The sequence below is a fragment of the Phoenix dactylifera genome, chromosome 4 (genome assembly GCF_009389715.1).
Source record: "Phoenix dactylifera cultivar Barhee BC4 chromosome 4, palm_55x_up_171113_PBpolish2nd_filt_p, whole genome shotgun sequence".
Classification (NCBI taxonomy): Eukaryota; Viridiplantae; Streptophyta; class Magnoliopsida; order Arecales; family Arecaceae; genus Phoenix; species Phoenix dactylifera.
In genome coordinates this window covers 7,862,510-7,878,003 of record NC_052395.1, presented here as the reverse complement: position 1 = coordinate 7,878,003, position 15,494 = coordinate 7,862,510, and the positions used below count along the sequence as shown (strand labels likewise).

The window sequence follows — 15,494 nt, the reverse complement described above, 5'->3', positions numbered from 1 at the left end:
GAATTTAGTGTTAATTAATTAATGAAAATATCTGCGTTGGGTTGTGATAAAAAAAAGATTGGTTTACTTATTTAAATGGGGTTTGACTGAAGATTCTAGTTACTAAGAATCAGAAAATTGATGTAAGCCCCATCTAAACAAGGAAGATTGATCAGTTTTTGTATTTGATGCTCACAATCTTTCTAGTCTTTAATACTATTTTTTTTTTTTTGATTTACACAACTCAATAGGATCTCTCACCATACATTTCTGTAATCCAACGGTTTGCTGGCCAAGTACAAAAGGACTCTCTTGGAAATCATGTATTTTTTATGTATATCCAGGAGTTCGTATGTTAATCAATTCAGCAAACGATTATAGTCTAAAAAAGAATATAAACATGAAGATTTGATTTCTTTTTTTCTTTTTTTCTTGAGGCGGTAGTGGGGCTTGCAAGAACTTTAAAATCTCTTACAAATGAACAACCTAGCGATACTCAATGGTGTAAACTCCGACTACATGTCTATGCTTGAGGCATGCCTACTACATTCTACCATCGTCCTTTGTTATTTTAATCATAGGATCAAAAATATGAATCCTTCTTCTAGTATTTAATAATTTATTTGTAAAATTTTTATTAAAAATAAAATAAAAATTTTAAAAATTAAATATTTTTAGTATTTATTTATAAAAATATAAAAATTATATTTTAATTATAAAAAATAAAATAATATGTGCATTGCCCATACTGCGTTCTAGCCTTTATTCATATATAAAGAATTTAGAAGCTCACTCTATAGGTTAGAAGCTCAAAAGATGGTATCATATATAATGACAGGGTTGTCGACAACTAATTTACCATTTTGTAGGCTTCCATGTGCACGTCGAAAGTCCTTGTTAAGGTGAGATCTTGTGCCATGCTTCAAACAATAAGCAAGCATAAAATATGTTGCTTTTGTTATCAATTTCATTTGTATTTAAAAGTTGAGAGAGACAGAAGGGCTTATGCAAAATTTATAAAATTTTTGGGACACTGATAGCATTGGCATGGAATAGTTTTAATAGATCGTATTAATCATCAAGTGTCCTTAAACAACACCGAGAAAAAAACATCCGGAGCCCATTGGCCCATAATAGATTTAATAGATTGAATTAATCATCAAAATATTCTTAAAACAAAAGATTAGGTAGCATCCATCACGTTACTTTTGAACTGCAAAATATACAAAAAAAAAAAAAAAAGATTCCTAAGGATTTCTAGACTCAATATGGACGATACTAACTACTGCGAGTAGAACTAGACAGGCTCTAGAAGCAAAATGTTATCGAAAGTTGAATCGTACATCAACCCTAACTTACCCATATGATATCTTATTTAAGTGTTCTTTTATATATATATATATATATATATATATATATATATATTGAATAATTTTTTAAGCCCTACGGCGTCATCCAACTCTTGAAAGGTTTGACATATCTAGCAATCAAGACTAAATTCTATTGTCTAAGCATATCTCTCAGTTCAGAAAGAGTTAGATAAAGTATTTGGAGAAAAAGTTAATATAGATGTTGAGATATACCGCCTATATAATTTAATTTTTTTATGATTATTGATACTAGATGTGTCTATTTTAAGAAGCCCCATTTTTTTTTATAACTAGAATAGAAATTTAAACTGAATTGTGCAAGAGTGGACATCATTAATGTAAACATAGACTTGTAACTTTGTTTTAGGGAAAATAATGAGTGAAAATGTACCAAGATTCTACTATTGCCCATTTTCCTGTATCCTAAATTTTCTTCAAAAAATTCAAATAAGCGGGTTGAAACAATTTCTTCCTTCTCCTTAATTTTTTTTTTTGTTAAAGCAAACGATTCATATATAGCGGGTACGAATATACCCTATAGAGTCAGAATACAAAAGGTCCCGAAGTGCTCCGGACATCTCTCTCTCCCCGGCCCATAAGGTACCTCCCGAGTGGCACGCTACATACGCTGCCACCTAGTCGGCCGCCCCATTGGCCTCCCGATATACATGCATAGCCTGTAATGTAACACCCTCCCTCGCCATCATCCAAATGTCACGAAGTAAGGGATGGGCACCACCATGACTGCTTGGGCTCCTACGGATCCAGCTGATCACCATAGCTGAGTCACCCTCTAAAAGAATCGAGCTCGCGTGGAGCACCCACCGCACGTAGGACAAATCCCTCCAGGCCGCTCGCAGCTCTGCCCCTAGAACCGAAGTATTAAAAATCTGACAGTCCCCTGCTGCCACCGCATCAGAGCTGGGGCCTTTAACAATAAATCCGGTCCCTCCCCTCCTGCCACCGTCCAAGACAGAGCTATCAAAATTGACCTTGAGAAAAGTCGGGTGTGGGGGCTCCCAGGTAAAGAATATCCTATGTGGATTCCTTCTCCTTAATCATAAAAATAAAACTCAAAGCATGTATCAATTATTAAAGAAAATTATGATATTTAAAATCTAGCAAATATTGATTGATCGGTTGTATATGCTGTATGATTCCAATATCCAAAGGCATCTAAAAATAATAAAACCAAACAACATATAAAGCATCTAAGAGTACATTGTACTTTTTTACAAAATTAAGAAATGAGCAAGTAACTTACTCTATAAAGTCACATTTCATAATTTAAATTTTGAGTACATTGGTCTGAAGATTAAATATTTTCTAAAAATTCTTAATTTTAATAAAATTTTTTAAGGTGCTGATTAGTCAGGCTAGGATTTATTGTACACATAGTTCTAGATCAAGAAAACTTATTTACCAAGATTTGAAGGATTATAATATTTTTAAAGAAGGATTATTGCGTGTGGCCCGTTACATGTGAGTCACTTCTACCAAAACAAATATACATACATATATATATTTGAGAACCACTTCATTTTCCGCCTCCGTACATGATTCTTCCTTACCAAACCAAAACAAGCCGGCGAGTGAGACATCAGCAAAAGACATGAAAGATGTTAAATTTAACGGAAAGGCGGCAGGTACGTGTCAGCCTCCATCAAGGCAAATCACGTGCAAAAGCTACCGTTTTGCTGAACTTGTAGTTGAGGCAGGCTTTCTAGCCGTTGGGCATGGGTCCACCTTTAAACATTTAAAAATTTCTTTCAATATATATCCCCACAAATATATAAAATTATATAAATATTCTGATAAAATTACATCTTTCAATATATATATCTTCATAAATATTTATTCTATATGTATATATTTTTTTTTGACATATACATATATTCCATCTAAAGAAATAAACCATTTAAACTTGGATATGCAATAAAAAAATAATTATAAAAAACATAAAAAACAATTTTATTAAGATATTCATGTAATTTTTTTTATATTTATAAATATATACATAACAAGGACATGGAACCGACCCACTCCTAGCGCCTTTTTGTCTCTGGAGTCTGTTCTCATCTCATTGGCCTCCACCACTTATTGCGAGAAAGCGTCCACTCCCCATCCCTCGACCTGATAATTATTCATCTAATCAGCCTCCATTTCCCCTAAGCTTAAGACGACGTTGAACCCAAGTTTCTCATCACCTGCCACAGGCCATAATTTCTCCCCTTTCCTTTTAATTTAGGGGTTTTCAAGATTCAAGCTTGAGGTCAGCGATTCGGAGCTTTTGGAATGCAAATCTTCGTGAAGTGATAAAATTTGTGACTGGACTCATTCTCTGTGTTCAAAAACAGCTATGGAAGTACTTTATCAGGCTCTCATGTTAGGCACAATAGATCTTGCAAATCAGTGCAGCAGGAGGGGTTGAGATTGGTTGTCGTCATTATCTTTGGGAGAAGCAGCATCACACCATGGTAGAGATGCATCATTCAACCTGTTGATGGAGCCAGGGAGCATCATCAATTTTGGAGGGAACAAATATGGCAGCAGTGCACATCTTTACTGGATTGTCATGTCTTCATTCCTGACTTCAGAATTCATAACAAAGCTGGGGAACGCCAAGGTTATGTCCCTGCAAACCAACATTATAGGAATCAATGAAGATGAGATGGAATGGACCTCAATTTTAGAGATAACAGGCAAACCAAAATGCACTTATAATCATAACAAACTAGCATAACTGGACAATGGTAGATCAATCCGAAGAACTACTCTTTTATCTCTCTTTTCTTGAATTGACAAATTCATTCTCTATCTTGAACATGAGTGAATTGAGCAAATATGTGGACCAGAAAATGAAACTACCACATAGGAGGACAACAGGTGGAGATTCTGAAAATTAACTCTATGGTTAACCCAATATCTACGATATGCACAAAAAGGGTCATATATATGATTGTTGATAAGACTTTCAGATATAGGTTGGAGTATGTCAATGAATACAGAAATTCTGGGAAAAATGTTAAAGAAAGGTGTAGACAAAAAAATTATGAAAGCAATCAAAAAAATGTTGGAACAAGGAAAACTGAAGGTTTAAGTCCAGAAAAAGTGGCAATATAGAGTCGTAAAAGAACATTCACTGATGCAGATGGGCAGCATGACCTTGCAAGACAAGGGCAGGTGAACCAGAAAATGCAAATTTGAGAAAAGAAATCATGGAATCACAACTTTTCACATCTCAAACAATGCCTGGGACATCATATCTCGATTCTGCTGGTCAAAGCCAATATATTACCCACAAGATTTATGCTGCAAAGAAAAATAAGGCAAACTATGGAGTGCTTGTCCATCAACCTTGGAAAAAAAGCTCAGGAGGGATAATGGAAGTTTTGATGACATACAGGAATGAAAACAAAGCTACAATGCAAATCTAAATGGAAATCAATCAACTAGTAGGAAACTAATTATGATGTCCAATAGTCCCACATCGGAAAGACTCGGTTCGGAGCCTGAGCATATGAGGCGGGTGTCTCCTAATCCTGCAAATGCGTTTTGGGTGGAAAACAAAATCGGGGAGGGGTCTGAGCAGCGCATGCGGGCTCCGGAACCGAACAATATCTGGCAGGGGAGCCCTGCAGTCCCCCCTCATGTGGCTCCCACGTGGGCACTGGGTGCCTCACGTGCCCCGCGGAGGCGGGGCGTGATATTTGGTATCAGATCGAGGACGACTCTTGTATGATGGTGGGAAGGGTGTGATGCCCAATAGTTCCACATCGGCAAGACTCGGTCCGGAGTCTGAGCATATGAGACGGGTGTCTCCTAATTCTGCAGACGCATTTTGGGTGGAAAACAAAATCGGAGAGTGGTCGGAGCAGCGCGTGCGACGCGCGCGCGGGCCCCGGAACTGGATAATATCTGGCAGGAGAGCCCTGCGGCCCCCCTCATGTGGCTCCCATGTAGGCACTGGGTGCCTCATGTGCCCCGCGCAGGCGGAGGCGTGACACTAATTGACTTCAACAGGTATAATCCACGACGAAAAAAAATTATGAATAGTATGTAAGGTGAAACAAGAGCTAGGGGAGGTCAAGACATCTTAAAATAGATCATTCAGGAATGGGCCAACCTGGCCATTTTATCTCTTTTTGTTCCTCCTAATCATCAAACATTCTATGTGGAATTTCTGTGGAAACCAGGCCAACCTCTATTTTGGTTCAACAAGATAATTTTGCTGAAATGATTTCTGATGAAGTAGCCAGATTCCTATGATATCCACCAGTAAAAGATAGGCAGTGGATGAATCTTGTCAAACAAATTTGTAAAACTTTCATGAAAAACAAATGTAATCTTGGAAATATGATGCTCGGGCTCTGCAAAAGTGTATAAGAATTACATAACAAAGAAAATGTTCCCACGTATAAAATTCAAGCAATGATCCCTCGCATATAAAACATAGATCGCCATTGAATCTATATGCATGATCAGGATTAAAGACCTACACAGTTCACTTCGTGTAAACAATAAAAATATTAGGTTTATGCGGATATTACAAGATACTAAATGATAATTGGTTTTAACTTCATCTGAAAATTTTTAATTAAAATCAGTTGAGTCATGCGCCAGAACTCAGGAATCAGTACCTGCAAAAGTAAATGTCATAACTAGGCACATCCAAGAATAACAGTAATCTAGGGAATTAATGTTGAGGTGTAGATCGACAGACCATTCTCCAAGAACATTTGAGTTCCTATCACTTTATAGCATAAACAACTATCATATATCACATCATATCAGGGAAATAAAAGCTCTCAGAAAAAAATTATATATTGCATATGAAATTCCCAAGATAATAAATCAAGCAAAATCATATAGAAAATCATTAGTTATAGGGACAGTAAACCATGCAATATGGAAATTTAGTCTAAGGCTCACTTTAAGTATGGAAGAGTCATGTTTCGCAACACTGATGGATTTTTTTTAACAAACTCCTTCCATTCATCTGGGTCTATTATTCCATCACCTTTTGAATCTACCTGACTGAATGCCTGTAGAGGTAAAGGAACATGAAAATTAGATAATCCAAACAAAAGCTACAACGGCATATAGTGCAGTCAATTAACATATGGAAGATACCAAATGAAGAAGATTCTGTTTCACCTTATCAACAATTTGTTCAACAACTTCATCTGAAAGAAACAAATCTGATTCATTCAAAAGAGCCAGCACCATCTCCTTCAACTGTTGAAAGCATTAAAAAATGACAACAAAACTTTCATTAGATGACATCAGATGCATGATAACATGTTTGAAATGAATTCTTTCTACAGATTATAAGAATCTTCTGGAGTAGAATGAGATTTGATTGGCAATTATTCAACATAAGCATGAAGTACAAAAGAACATTACTTCAGTAGATGGAAGTAATATTAGAATCATGCCATAAATTTTGATAAGCAGCAAGCTTTATCTCATTTATATGATATTGGTGGTACACAAAATCTGCATATTTCAGAATTTTTGGCAGTCAGTTTTCAACCTGACTCTAAAACTCTATGAATCAGAGGAAATTTTCTTGCTAAGATAATGCTACGAGAGGGACATGCCATGATAATGTTGATTCGCTGGATTCCTCACCTGCAGTGATCCACTTAGATATCAAACTAACCATCTCCACAGTCTATGAAACTAAAGGACATAAATAGCATTTTTCCCATCCAAAAGCAATATATAACTATTGAAAGGCTTAATGCAAATAGTAAATTCATATCCAACCCTCTAGTTCTTATCCCTTCATCCATTTTCCCCTCGTGCCCTCCACCTATTTTCTATCCCTAATATTTTTATTCCCTCTCTCTACTCTCCCATTTCTTTTCTTTTTGGCTTGTCAACATGGTATCAAGCAAAAATCATAGAATTAGCATTCTACTGTTTGTTATGCCTTTTGCATTTTCCCAGGCCTCTCTCCCATATTGAAAAGAAGAAGAGAAAAAAAAAACAGAAAGAGAAAAGAACCCCCCCTCTCACCATGACAAGAATGAGTCGTGCCATTGGCACTGAATAATTGAAACAATCAAATATCCAAAAGTATGAAACTGATGACCAGTAATATAGTAATATACAGTATAAGCAGCCATTTAAGTGCTGATGTATGCAGATGCAGCTTGGCTTGATGACCACATCACATTGGACCCATGCAGTCCTCCTGTAGCTAGGGCTCTATAGAGCTGCTAAGCACCTGCATAGGCACAGAAAACCGGCATATGCAGCCCAGAGACATAAGGATTTTGATGATGAATTGCTGTTTACTAAGCCACTTTCCCAAGGAAAAAATTGACTTTTGAGTGCTTATTTGAAGAGTAGCAGTCTAAATGCTATCTGCTTTCTTTACCTGGTAGACTGTTTAAACTCAAGTTACATGAAATGCATCTTTATAGTTCCTAAACACAACGTGTTTTTTAAAAGTAGTAGTGTAATTCTGTGTGTTTTTAATTGTTCATCATCTTATAATTGGTAAAGTTGTTTGCTGCATTAGCTTATTTTAAATTTAAGCATGGTTCCTAAAGAAATATTTTAATTTTTAGGTTGATTTGTCATACTAATATAGAGTCTCAAAGATGTGGAAGTGTACAGCTAAACTGTCTTTTATTTTTGGACATCTCCATACTTATTTCTAATTCCTACTTGTTCTTATTATTTTGATTTATTTTTTTGCTAAATGTCCTTGTAGCACCAACAACATATGCACCCACATAGCACATATGCACTGTGTGGTACCCCACCCTCTGGCATGCCATGTCCAACTTTTCTAATCTTGCCACTGAGTTAAATTATACTAACTCCATTGCATATACATACCTATAATGATGATAATCATTTCAAACAAAGTCACTGAATCTCTTTCTGCAAAGAAAAGATTAGCTTTAGCAAAAGAACACCATTGATTTAAAAGTAATTTTCCTAAAGTTACAGCTGGAGTATCAAGTGTGTGGCCTTATAGATATTAGACCTTGTAATGTTTTAGTTCTTCTCTGGACTAAAAAATTGAGTTGTTTTGGTGCCATAAACTTTGTCGTCTATACGGAGACCAGTGAAAACTCTATCCCTAGGTTGCATGTCAGTGCTCAGTACAGTTTTTAATGACAGATTGAATTACTTATGACATGTTCAAAGGTGTGGACAAACATAACATGGTTGCAGAAAATATGGGGATTTATTTCTTGAAGAACGATGCTATTTTGTAAAGCAGTCAGATTAATTTAAAGTAAGAAGAACCTAGAGCTAATAATGACCCTTTTTTACTTAATCACTATAATTCCACAGAGGACAATCTACAAGCTGCTGTTTGAGCAACCAAGGAAATTTGGGAACAGCTAACAAGACTTTGTAACTTGTTAAGCAAAGGTCAGATATACTGGTTGTTTCAGCAGTACAACATCCCATGAAATCTTCCAATTATATGAGATAAATTTCTAAATTTTTTAAAGTATCCAGGTTTCCTCCTTTTTCTAACATACCACAATTAAATTCTTCTATTATTTTGTAATGAATGTTTGATAATTACCAACTGAAGTCACGGTGCCAACAAAAAAAAAGATATATTGTACCACTGATGACAACATAGTGTACAGTTGATCAAGCACCAACTATTTTAGAGGCTTCAAACTATAGTCTACAATGCCCCTTTGACTACATGACGACACTTGCCAGAATTTCAAAGATGATGGATCATGGGATCTATTACCATTCATCAAGCTAAAATGATTTATTATTAACAGCAATACTACTGGCCAAGCTAAGATATTTATGGCAAGCACCTCCTCAATACTGAAAATCCAGAATAACCAAAAAGCATGCCGCAAAAACTAAACCTTAACACAAATAATGGAAACAAAGTAATAAAATAAGCGATGATAATTACCTCCTCACGTTCAATGTATCCTGTCTGCCTCAAGTCATACAATCTAAATGCAACTGCCACAAATATACCCCAAATTTGTGCGTTAAAAATCAACCACAGTCATTAAAAAATATCAAAAGTTAATCAGAGACTTGCAGGAAACAAAGCTAACATATTCTGAACTCCTATTTGAGAACTACCATTTGAAAAGATGAAAACTTGAGTTTTCAAATCCACTGCTAAAAGAAGTCTAATAGAATCCAAAGCATAACATAGTTCCATTAACATCAAAACCTATAGAATATATCCGCTAATAAAAAAGAACAAAAATACACCTAAATTATATATGGTGAAGATCATACATGCAATTTTATCGTCTTCTGGAGCGTCTGGGTGAAAAAAGCTAAGTGATCGAACAAATCCTCCAAATTCAATAACCCCATTGCCTTTGACATCAAACAAGTCAAATACCTGCAGAAACTTGTCAAGATAATATGAGAAATTGAAAATTGCCAAGATAATATAAGAAATTGGATATATGGGACTCCTAATAGGCTGCCATACACAAAACTTTACAGTCACCCATCACATAAATCAGTACTCTAGCACAAAAGACAAGATTGTTCAAACCATGGCTTCAAAAACCGCCAAAATGGATACAAATGGTACCTTACCATTCTGGCACAAACCAGCACTGGTATAGGTACCAGGATGCCAAAATAGCTATGATATATCGTACCATACTGATTTATACCAGTTTATACTGGTGGTACCATACCATCCATATCGATCGATGCTGATGGTTTTTCAATTTTTTGGACCATGTTAATTTTAGTACGTAAAGTCGGTACCAATACCACACCAATACTGTACCATTTTGATGAAAAAATAGGACAGAGTTTGGTACTCGTTAAAGCTTTCTTCCATCTATCAAAGCTCCAAATAGGTAAATTTGTGAAACCCAAGTGATTAGACAAATCCCTACAGAAAACTAAGGCATTTCACAAGTCCCCAAAAATTATCAAAGATATGACTAAAAATTGAAAAGAAGAGTGAGCTGACCCTGTCTGCAAACAGATTTTGCTTCTTGCTATCCCTGAACAAGGCAAGTTGGAATTCTTCCTGCTTAAAGAAATGATTTAGGTGCTCATACTAGGAGGCATAAAACCAGAGCCATAAAGCAAACACACTAATTCCAGAGTGCTAAACAAAGATAATACCTTGTGTATTAGCCCATCTTTGATTATCAAAAAACTCAACTTCTTATATAGCTCATATAAAGCTTCTACTTCACTCACAGTAACTGTCATGCAATACAGTGTAATTTCAGTTAGACATGGACGTGCAGGAGTACTGTAATATTAGCAATAAATGGAAAGAAATGCATCTATCATCCACTTAGATGAAACTACATCAAATAGTCATGCACTGGACAAGCAATTACAAGCTTAATACAAATTTGATAAACATTAGGATGCCTGAGATGCATGAGTTTTAGGCTCAAAGCTTAACACACTGACAAGGAAAAAAAAAATCAACACTTGATTCACAAATACACCCATGCTACATATCCTAAAGACAGTAGCCACATATTGGAATGCCATGAAGATCACCATGAGAATATACTAGATCCTCAAGCATGAGATTTTGAAAACAAAATAAGAAAGACGAAGAAAAGGTCAGATACTCAGAAATATGCCATTAGCAAGAATAAACTCACAAGTTGTCTCAGTAGAAAGGACTTTTGGATCTTCGTATCCAGGTGTGTGTTTGGTGTGCTTTGTAGAGATGCAGCCCATCAAGCACGCAGGTATAACCAAAATATCAGATGAGATGAGAGACAGATGCCTTTAGTGCGAAGGTCCGGGGTCAAGTAAGCACCTGCCAATCAACAGAGAAAGTGAAATTAATTGCGCATAACATGGAAAGATCAAGGGGGGCATGTGCAACATTGATACGGATGGGAGAATGAAAATTTCATCATAACTAAATCGAGAGTATGAGTTACAAAAGTCATAATTTAAGGGATGCCTAAAAGAAAGGAAGGGGGGGCCGGGGAGTAAACTTATGATTTAAGACATGATGAGTGAACAGTTAATACATCACAGGAAAGGCTTCAACTGAGTTCAGACTAAGATCAATGACTTCAAGGTATCATGCATAAATAATGATTATTATTGGTAAAATCATGTCTGCGCCATGTTATATCAGAAACTTTAAAAGTTCTCCAAATCCAATACAATTTTAAAATTTCATCCATCAAAATTTCACTCTAGGGAGCTGCTATGTAGTAAGAAGTCGATCAAAAGTCATGTCAAGCTGTGGAATAGCCTAGCATCCCCCTCTTCTTGACCACATCTTCATATTTTGTACCCCACCTCTTTTCCACTTGTACATAATTTCTTCATCTAATAAATTTTAAGGGAAGCTTCTTGCTTCCTCTTTTTTCCTTCAAAAAAGTTATTTTCTATTTTTTTTTTCTTGAAAGAAATCAATATGTAGGATGGAATTGGTGAAAGATTCACAGTCGAGACAGAGACTATTCCCTAGTCTTCCTTTGCTTTCAAAATCATGGTTTCTCCAATTGAATTACATTCATTAATTAGAAGAAAAAGTAATTGATCAAAATGATTATTTGAGCCAAAACAACAATCAAACAACGCATAATGGAAGCTGCCGAATTTAGAGCATCAAAATCTTCCAAATATCAGCTTAAAATAAATTTACAGCAGATTGTTCAACTACTTAATTTTAACCCAGGCCAGGAGTCGACGGGCAACGACAGAATCACCTGCATGGATTCAAACCCCAGTACTAGATATCCAAGAACCCACCATGCAGATCATGATATACGAGTCTAAAGGCAAAAAACTAAATAAAATCTTGAAGGCATTCCAAAAACTTCAAGCTACGAACTATGTGCGTGCGCCAATTGGATTCCCAGCAAAAGCGACTAGGAGCAAAAAAATATTTTTTTTAAAAAAAATCTTCCGAGAAACCAAGAAAAACCAAATTGTAGCTTCGGCTTCCATTCCAAGGTTCTTCCTTCCTTTCTTCCGATCATCACCAAGAAGAAAAACAGAGAAAAAGCACACCAAAAAAAATGTAAAAAAGCACAAATTAAGCATAGGTCTAGTATATAAACACATACACCAAACCAAGACCCCCAAAATCTGAGCTTTTCGAATGCATTACGAGAACTGGATCAAGTAAAGAACAATCGTATACGAAGCCCTCTGCATATCGCTCCCCAAGGAATTCGAATCGCCGAGCTCTCCCTGTCTCCAGCCTTGGCGTGCGACGCTTGTCTCCTCTCCTGCTCCCCTCCTTCCCGCCATTTTATAGTTAAAAAATAGTAATTAAAAAAAAAAGCAGTAACCAGGAGTGCAAACTTCTACCCGCAATTCATGTTCGATCTTAATTTTGGAACTAGGCTCAATTTAATAGAAAATCGGATTGGATCAAATCCACCGTTACAATTTTTAATCCAACAGATCGTTCGAGTCGGGTTCAATTTATGTATAACCCATATCCAATTCAAAAAATTTCGGTCAGATTCGAATCAACTCATCCATAACTTCAGAACTTGTTTGTACCTCCGCGGACTGTAGCCCACGAATCTAAATAATTTTACAGATTTGAATCGGATCAAATCGGAATGGTCGTAAGATTGAAAATTTAAAATTATCCAAATTTTAAATGAGCTGGGTTGGATGGGATCGAGTCTGAATACAGTAAATTTACATTCGATTTAGAAAATAGAATAGTCCAATTTTAGTACCCTGCTCTCCGGATCCCCAAAAATATACCGGGTTGGATTATGGATCAATCCGACCGTTTGCAGCCTTAGCAGAAGCCAGAGCCACGAGTAGAAGCCTTTTGGATTTGGCTTGGCTTCCTGCGGTCGCCATTCGCCAACCACCCCATGCCCATACAGCTGCAGCGTTTACCAAAGTGAATGTGATAATTTTTTTAATATTATAATTTTTTCCACGAGAACAAGATATATGTATGTATGTAAAGACATACGTATCAATCAAACGCAGGAGTTTGATTTATTAGATTTATGGAATTATATAATATTAATTTAATGATGAGAATTGCCGCCATCTGTTTTTTTTTTTTAATTAATGGCATCTGCACAGCCATATGCCTTAATGCTGGTTGGAGTAAACATGAAGCATCAAGAAGAATTTTAAAGTCTAATATCAAGTTAATGATATTTTAAAGATCAAGCCGCTAGTATGAATAAGTCCAATAAATAATCTAATCATGTCATATAGCTTGACATGTTCATATTTTGATCATTAACATAATAATCGATAAGCCATCTAGTCATATTCTATATAGCTTGATATGATTGTACCTTGATCATTTGTTTTGCTACTTGATCGTATTTCGATGCCCGAATCTCTCCTTGATCTTATTTTCGAAGCTACACACGCGCTAGGTCGGTTTGCTGTGCCCGCAAATAAATGTCATATAATGCGAATACAAGGATAGGATTAATACTCGGAGCTTTCAAATGGAGTAGCTACTTAAGTAGGTAAAGATCAAATAATGTAATGCAAAGTTGCGGATAGGTCTTACGGGTGTTGCTTGCAGCTAGACATATAAAGCATGGGGTGGCAAGCATGAATTTGATTAGCAAAGTTGCGGATACACATAAGCCCTCCTAGGCAGCAGCTAATTTTGCATGAGGCACCGAACACATTAGTAATGGTAATTTCTTACCACCATCATGATTCAAGTCTCTCCTGATGATCTTTGAGGACAAAGCCAGCACCCGCAGCATTGTCTTTGATCGATCGATCAAATTTTACCTTCGACACTGCAATGGGAGGGGCTAGCTAAGTTGGAATCATTTCAGAAGATCCTGGTTGCCCCGGTGCCTTGTAAAGGACTTGAAGGAATTCGATGAATGGTCCTGTAATTACATCATCCGGTGGCCTGCATGATCTTTGGAAAATTCTTTCCTTTCTTATTTTCCATATGAGCTAGGCTATGCATGACATAATTGCTTCGATTCCTTTCTCTACCTGGGCATGGTTTAAGAATTCAATCAATGCCAGCATAAGATCAAGGAACAAAGCACCCGGGCATGATCATTTTTCTTGGGGTTACGTTTTTTTCTTTTTATTTCTTTTAAAGTTGTCTCACCCTAGCATCAAGGCTAGGTAGAAATAGATCAGCAAAATGAGATGAAATCCGAAGGTTGAAAGCGGATTGCAATGTTATGAAGGAAGACATGTTTCTCTTTGATGAGATAGAGTGCCCTAAGAGCCTATTCCCATGCTCCATAATATTTCGATCTTGCAATTTTGATGATGTTGGAAATCATCAACCATCGATGAGACCTTATGTGTAGCGGTTGTACGTGGGGCTGAAATCGAATCAGGTATAGATCGAATACTAGTATATCTATATCTATATTTATTTTATTTGACTAATACAAATACAAGCACGAATATTAGCCAGATACAAAATTTTATATCTATAGTTATTTTAAGCACATATGGATACAAAATGAACATAAAAATTATCAATATAGATATTGATATAAGTCGGATAATTAAGCTTTATGGCCACATAATTAAATAAATTATTAAGTGGATGATAAATTAAGTTATTAATATGTTAACCTAGTCATTTAGTTTTTTTAAAAGTTAGTTCGGTAGATATCGACATTTTTTTCGGGATAGAATAAAACAGGAGGGATCGCGTCCTATTTTCGAAGAATAAAGTAAAACTGGTGGTCGTCCTTTCGAATGGAACAAAGCAGGCATTTGCTCAATTAGACACCCTTCTTTAATTGTCTACAAGAAGAATCTATCCTCAAAGTTGGAGGAGCGTGCAAATTCTGTGGTTGAGACCAATCTTATCCAATTAAATCATCTACTAAAACAGCCACTTCGCTCCACTTGATCGGTGGGCCGCATGTGTGATTCAACTAGGGTAGTAGAAATTGGCAGGAGTTCGTAGAATATGTACTCATTTGGTAGCCATTAACCCCCACTCCGCCTCTCTCTCTTTCTCTCTAGCTGGTTGGTTTGCCATAAGGAGTGCCTTCCAAGGCAGGGTTCTGCACGTATTCATCTATACTCCATGTCTGGTGCCAAACTAGCCTAGTAATGATTAGAGGAAACAAGATAAAGGCTCGTTTGGTTCGCGAAAAAAGAAGGGGGGAAAGTGTGGTCAATGAAAAAGTAATGAGATGCCCCTTGTTTGATTGGAGTTTTCAAAGAAAA

At 36.3% G+C, this 15,494-nt stretch overlaps 1 protein-coding gene across 1 annotated transcript; it reads right to left on the bottom strand.

Annotated features, from left to right (window-relative positions):
- Positions 1–3,351: 3,351 nt before the first annotated feature.
- LOC103714203 (calcineurin B-like protein 4) lies at positions 3,352–12,547 on the bottom strand. Its single transcript, XM_008801381.4, has 9 exons — positions 12,398–12,547; positions 10,967–11,127; positions 10,467–10,549; positions 10,309–10,368; positions 9,609–9,717; positions 9,268–9,320; positions 6,507–6,587; positions 6,282–6,394; positions 3,352–3,984 (listed from the first exon to the last, which is right to left on the bottom strand). The coding sequence occupies exons 2-9, from the start codon at positions 11,043–11,045 to the stop codon at positions 3,912–3,914; spliced, it is 651 nt and encodes a 216-aa protein (XP_008799603.2). The 5' UTR covers positions 11,046–11,127; positions 12,398–12,547; the 3' UTR covers positions 3,352–3,911.
- Positions 12,548–15,494: the final 2,947 nt, after the last annotated feature.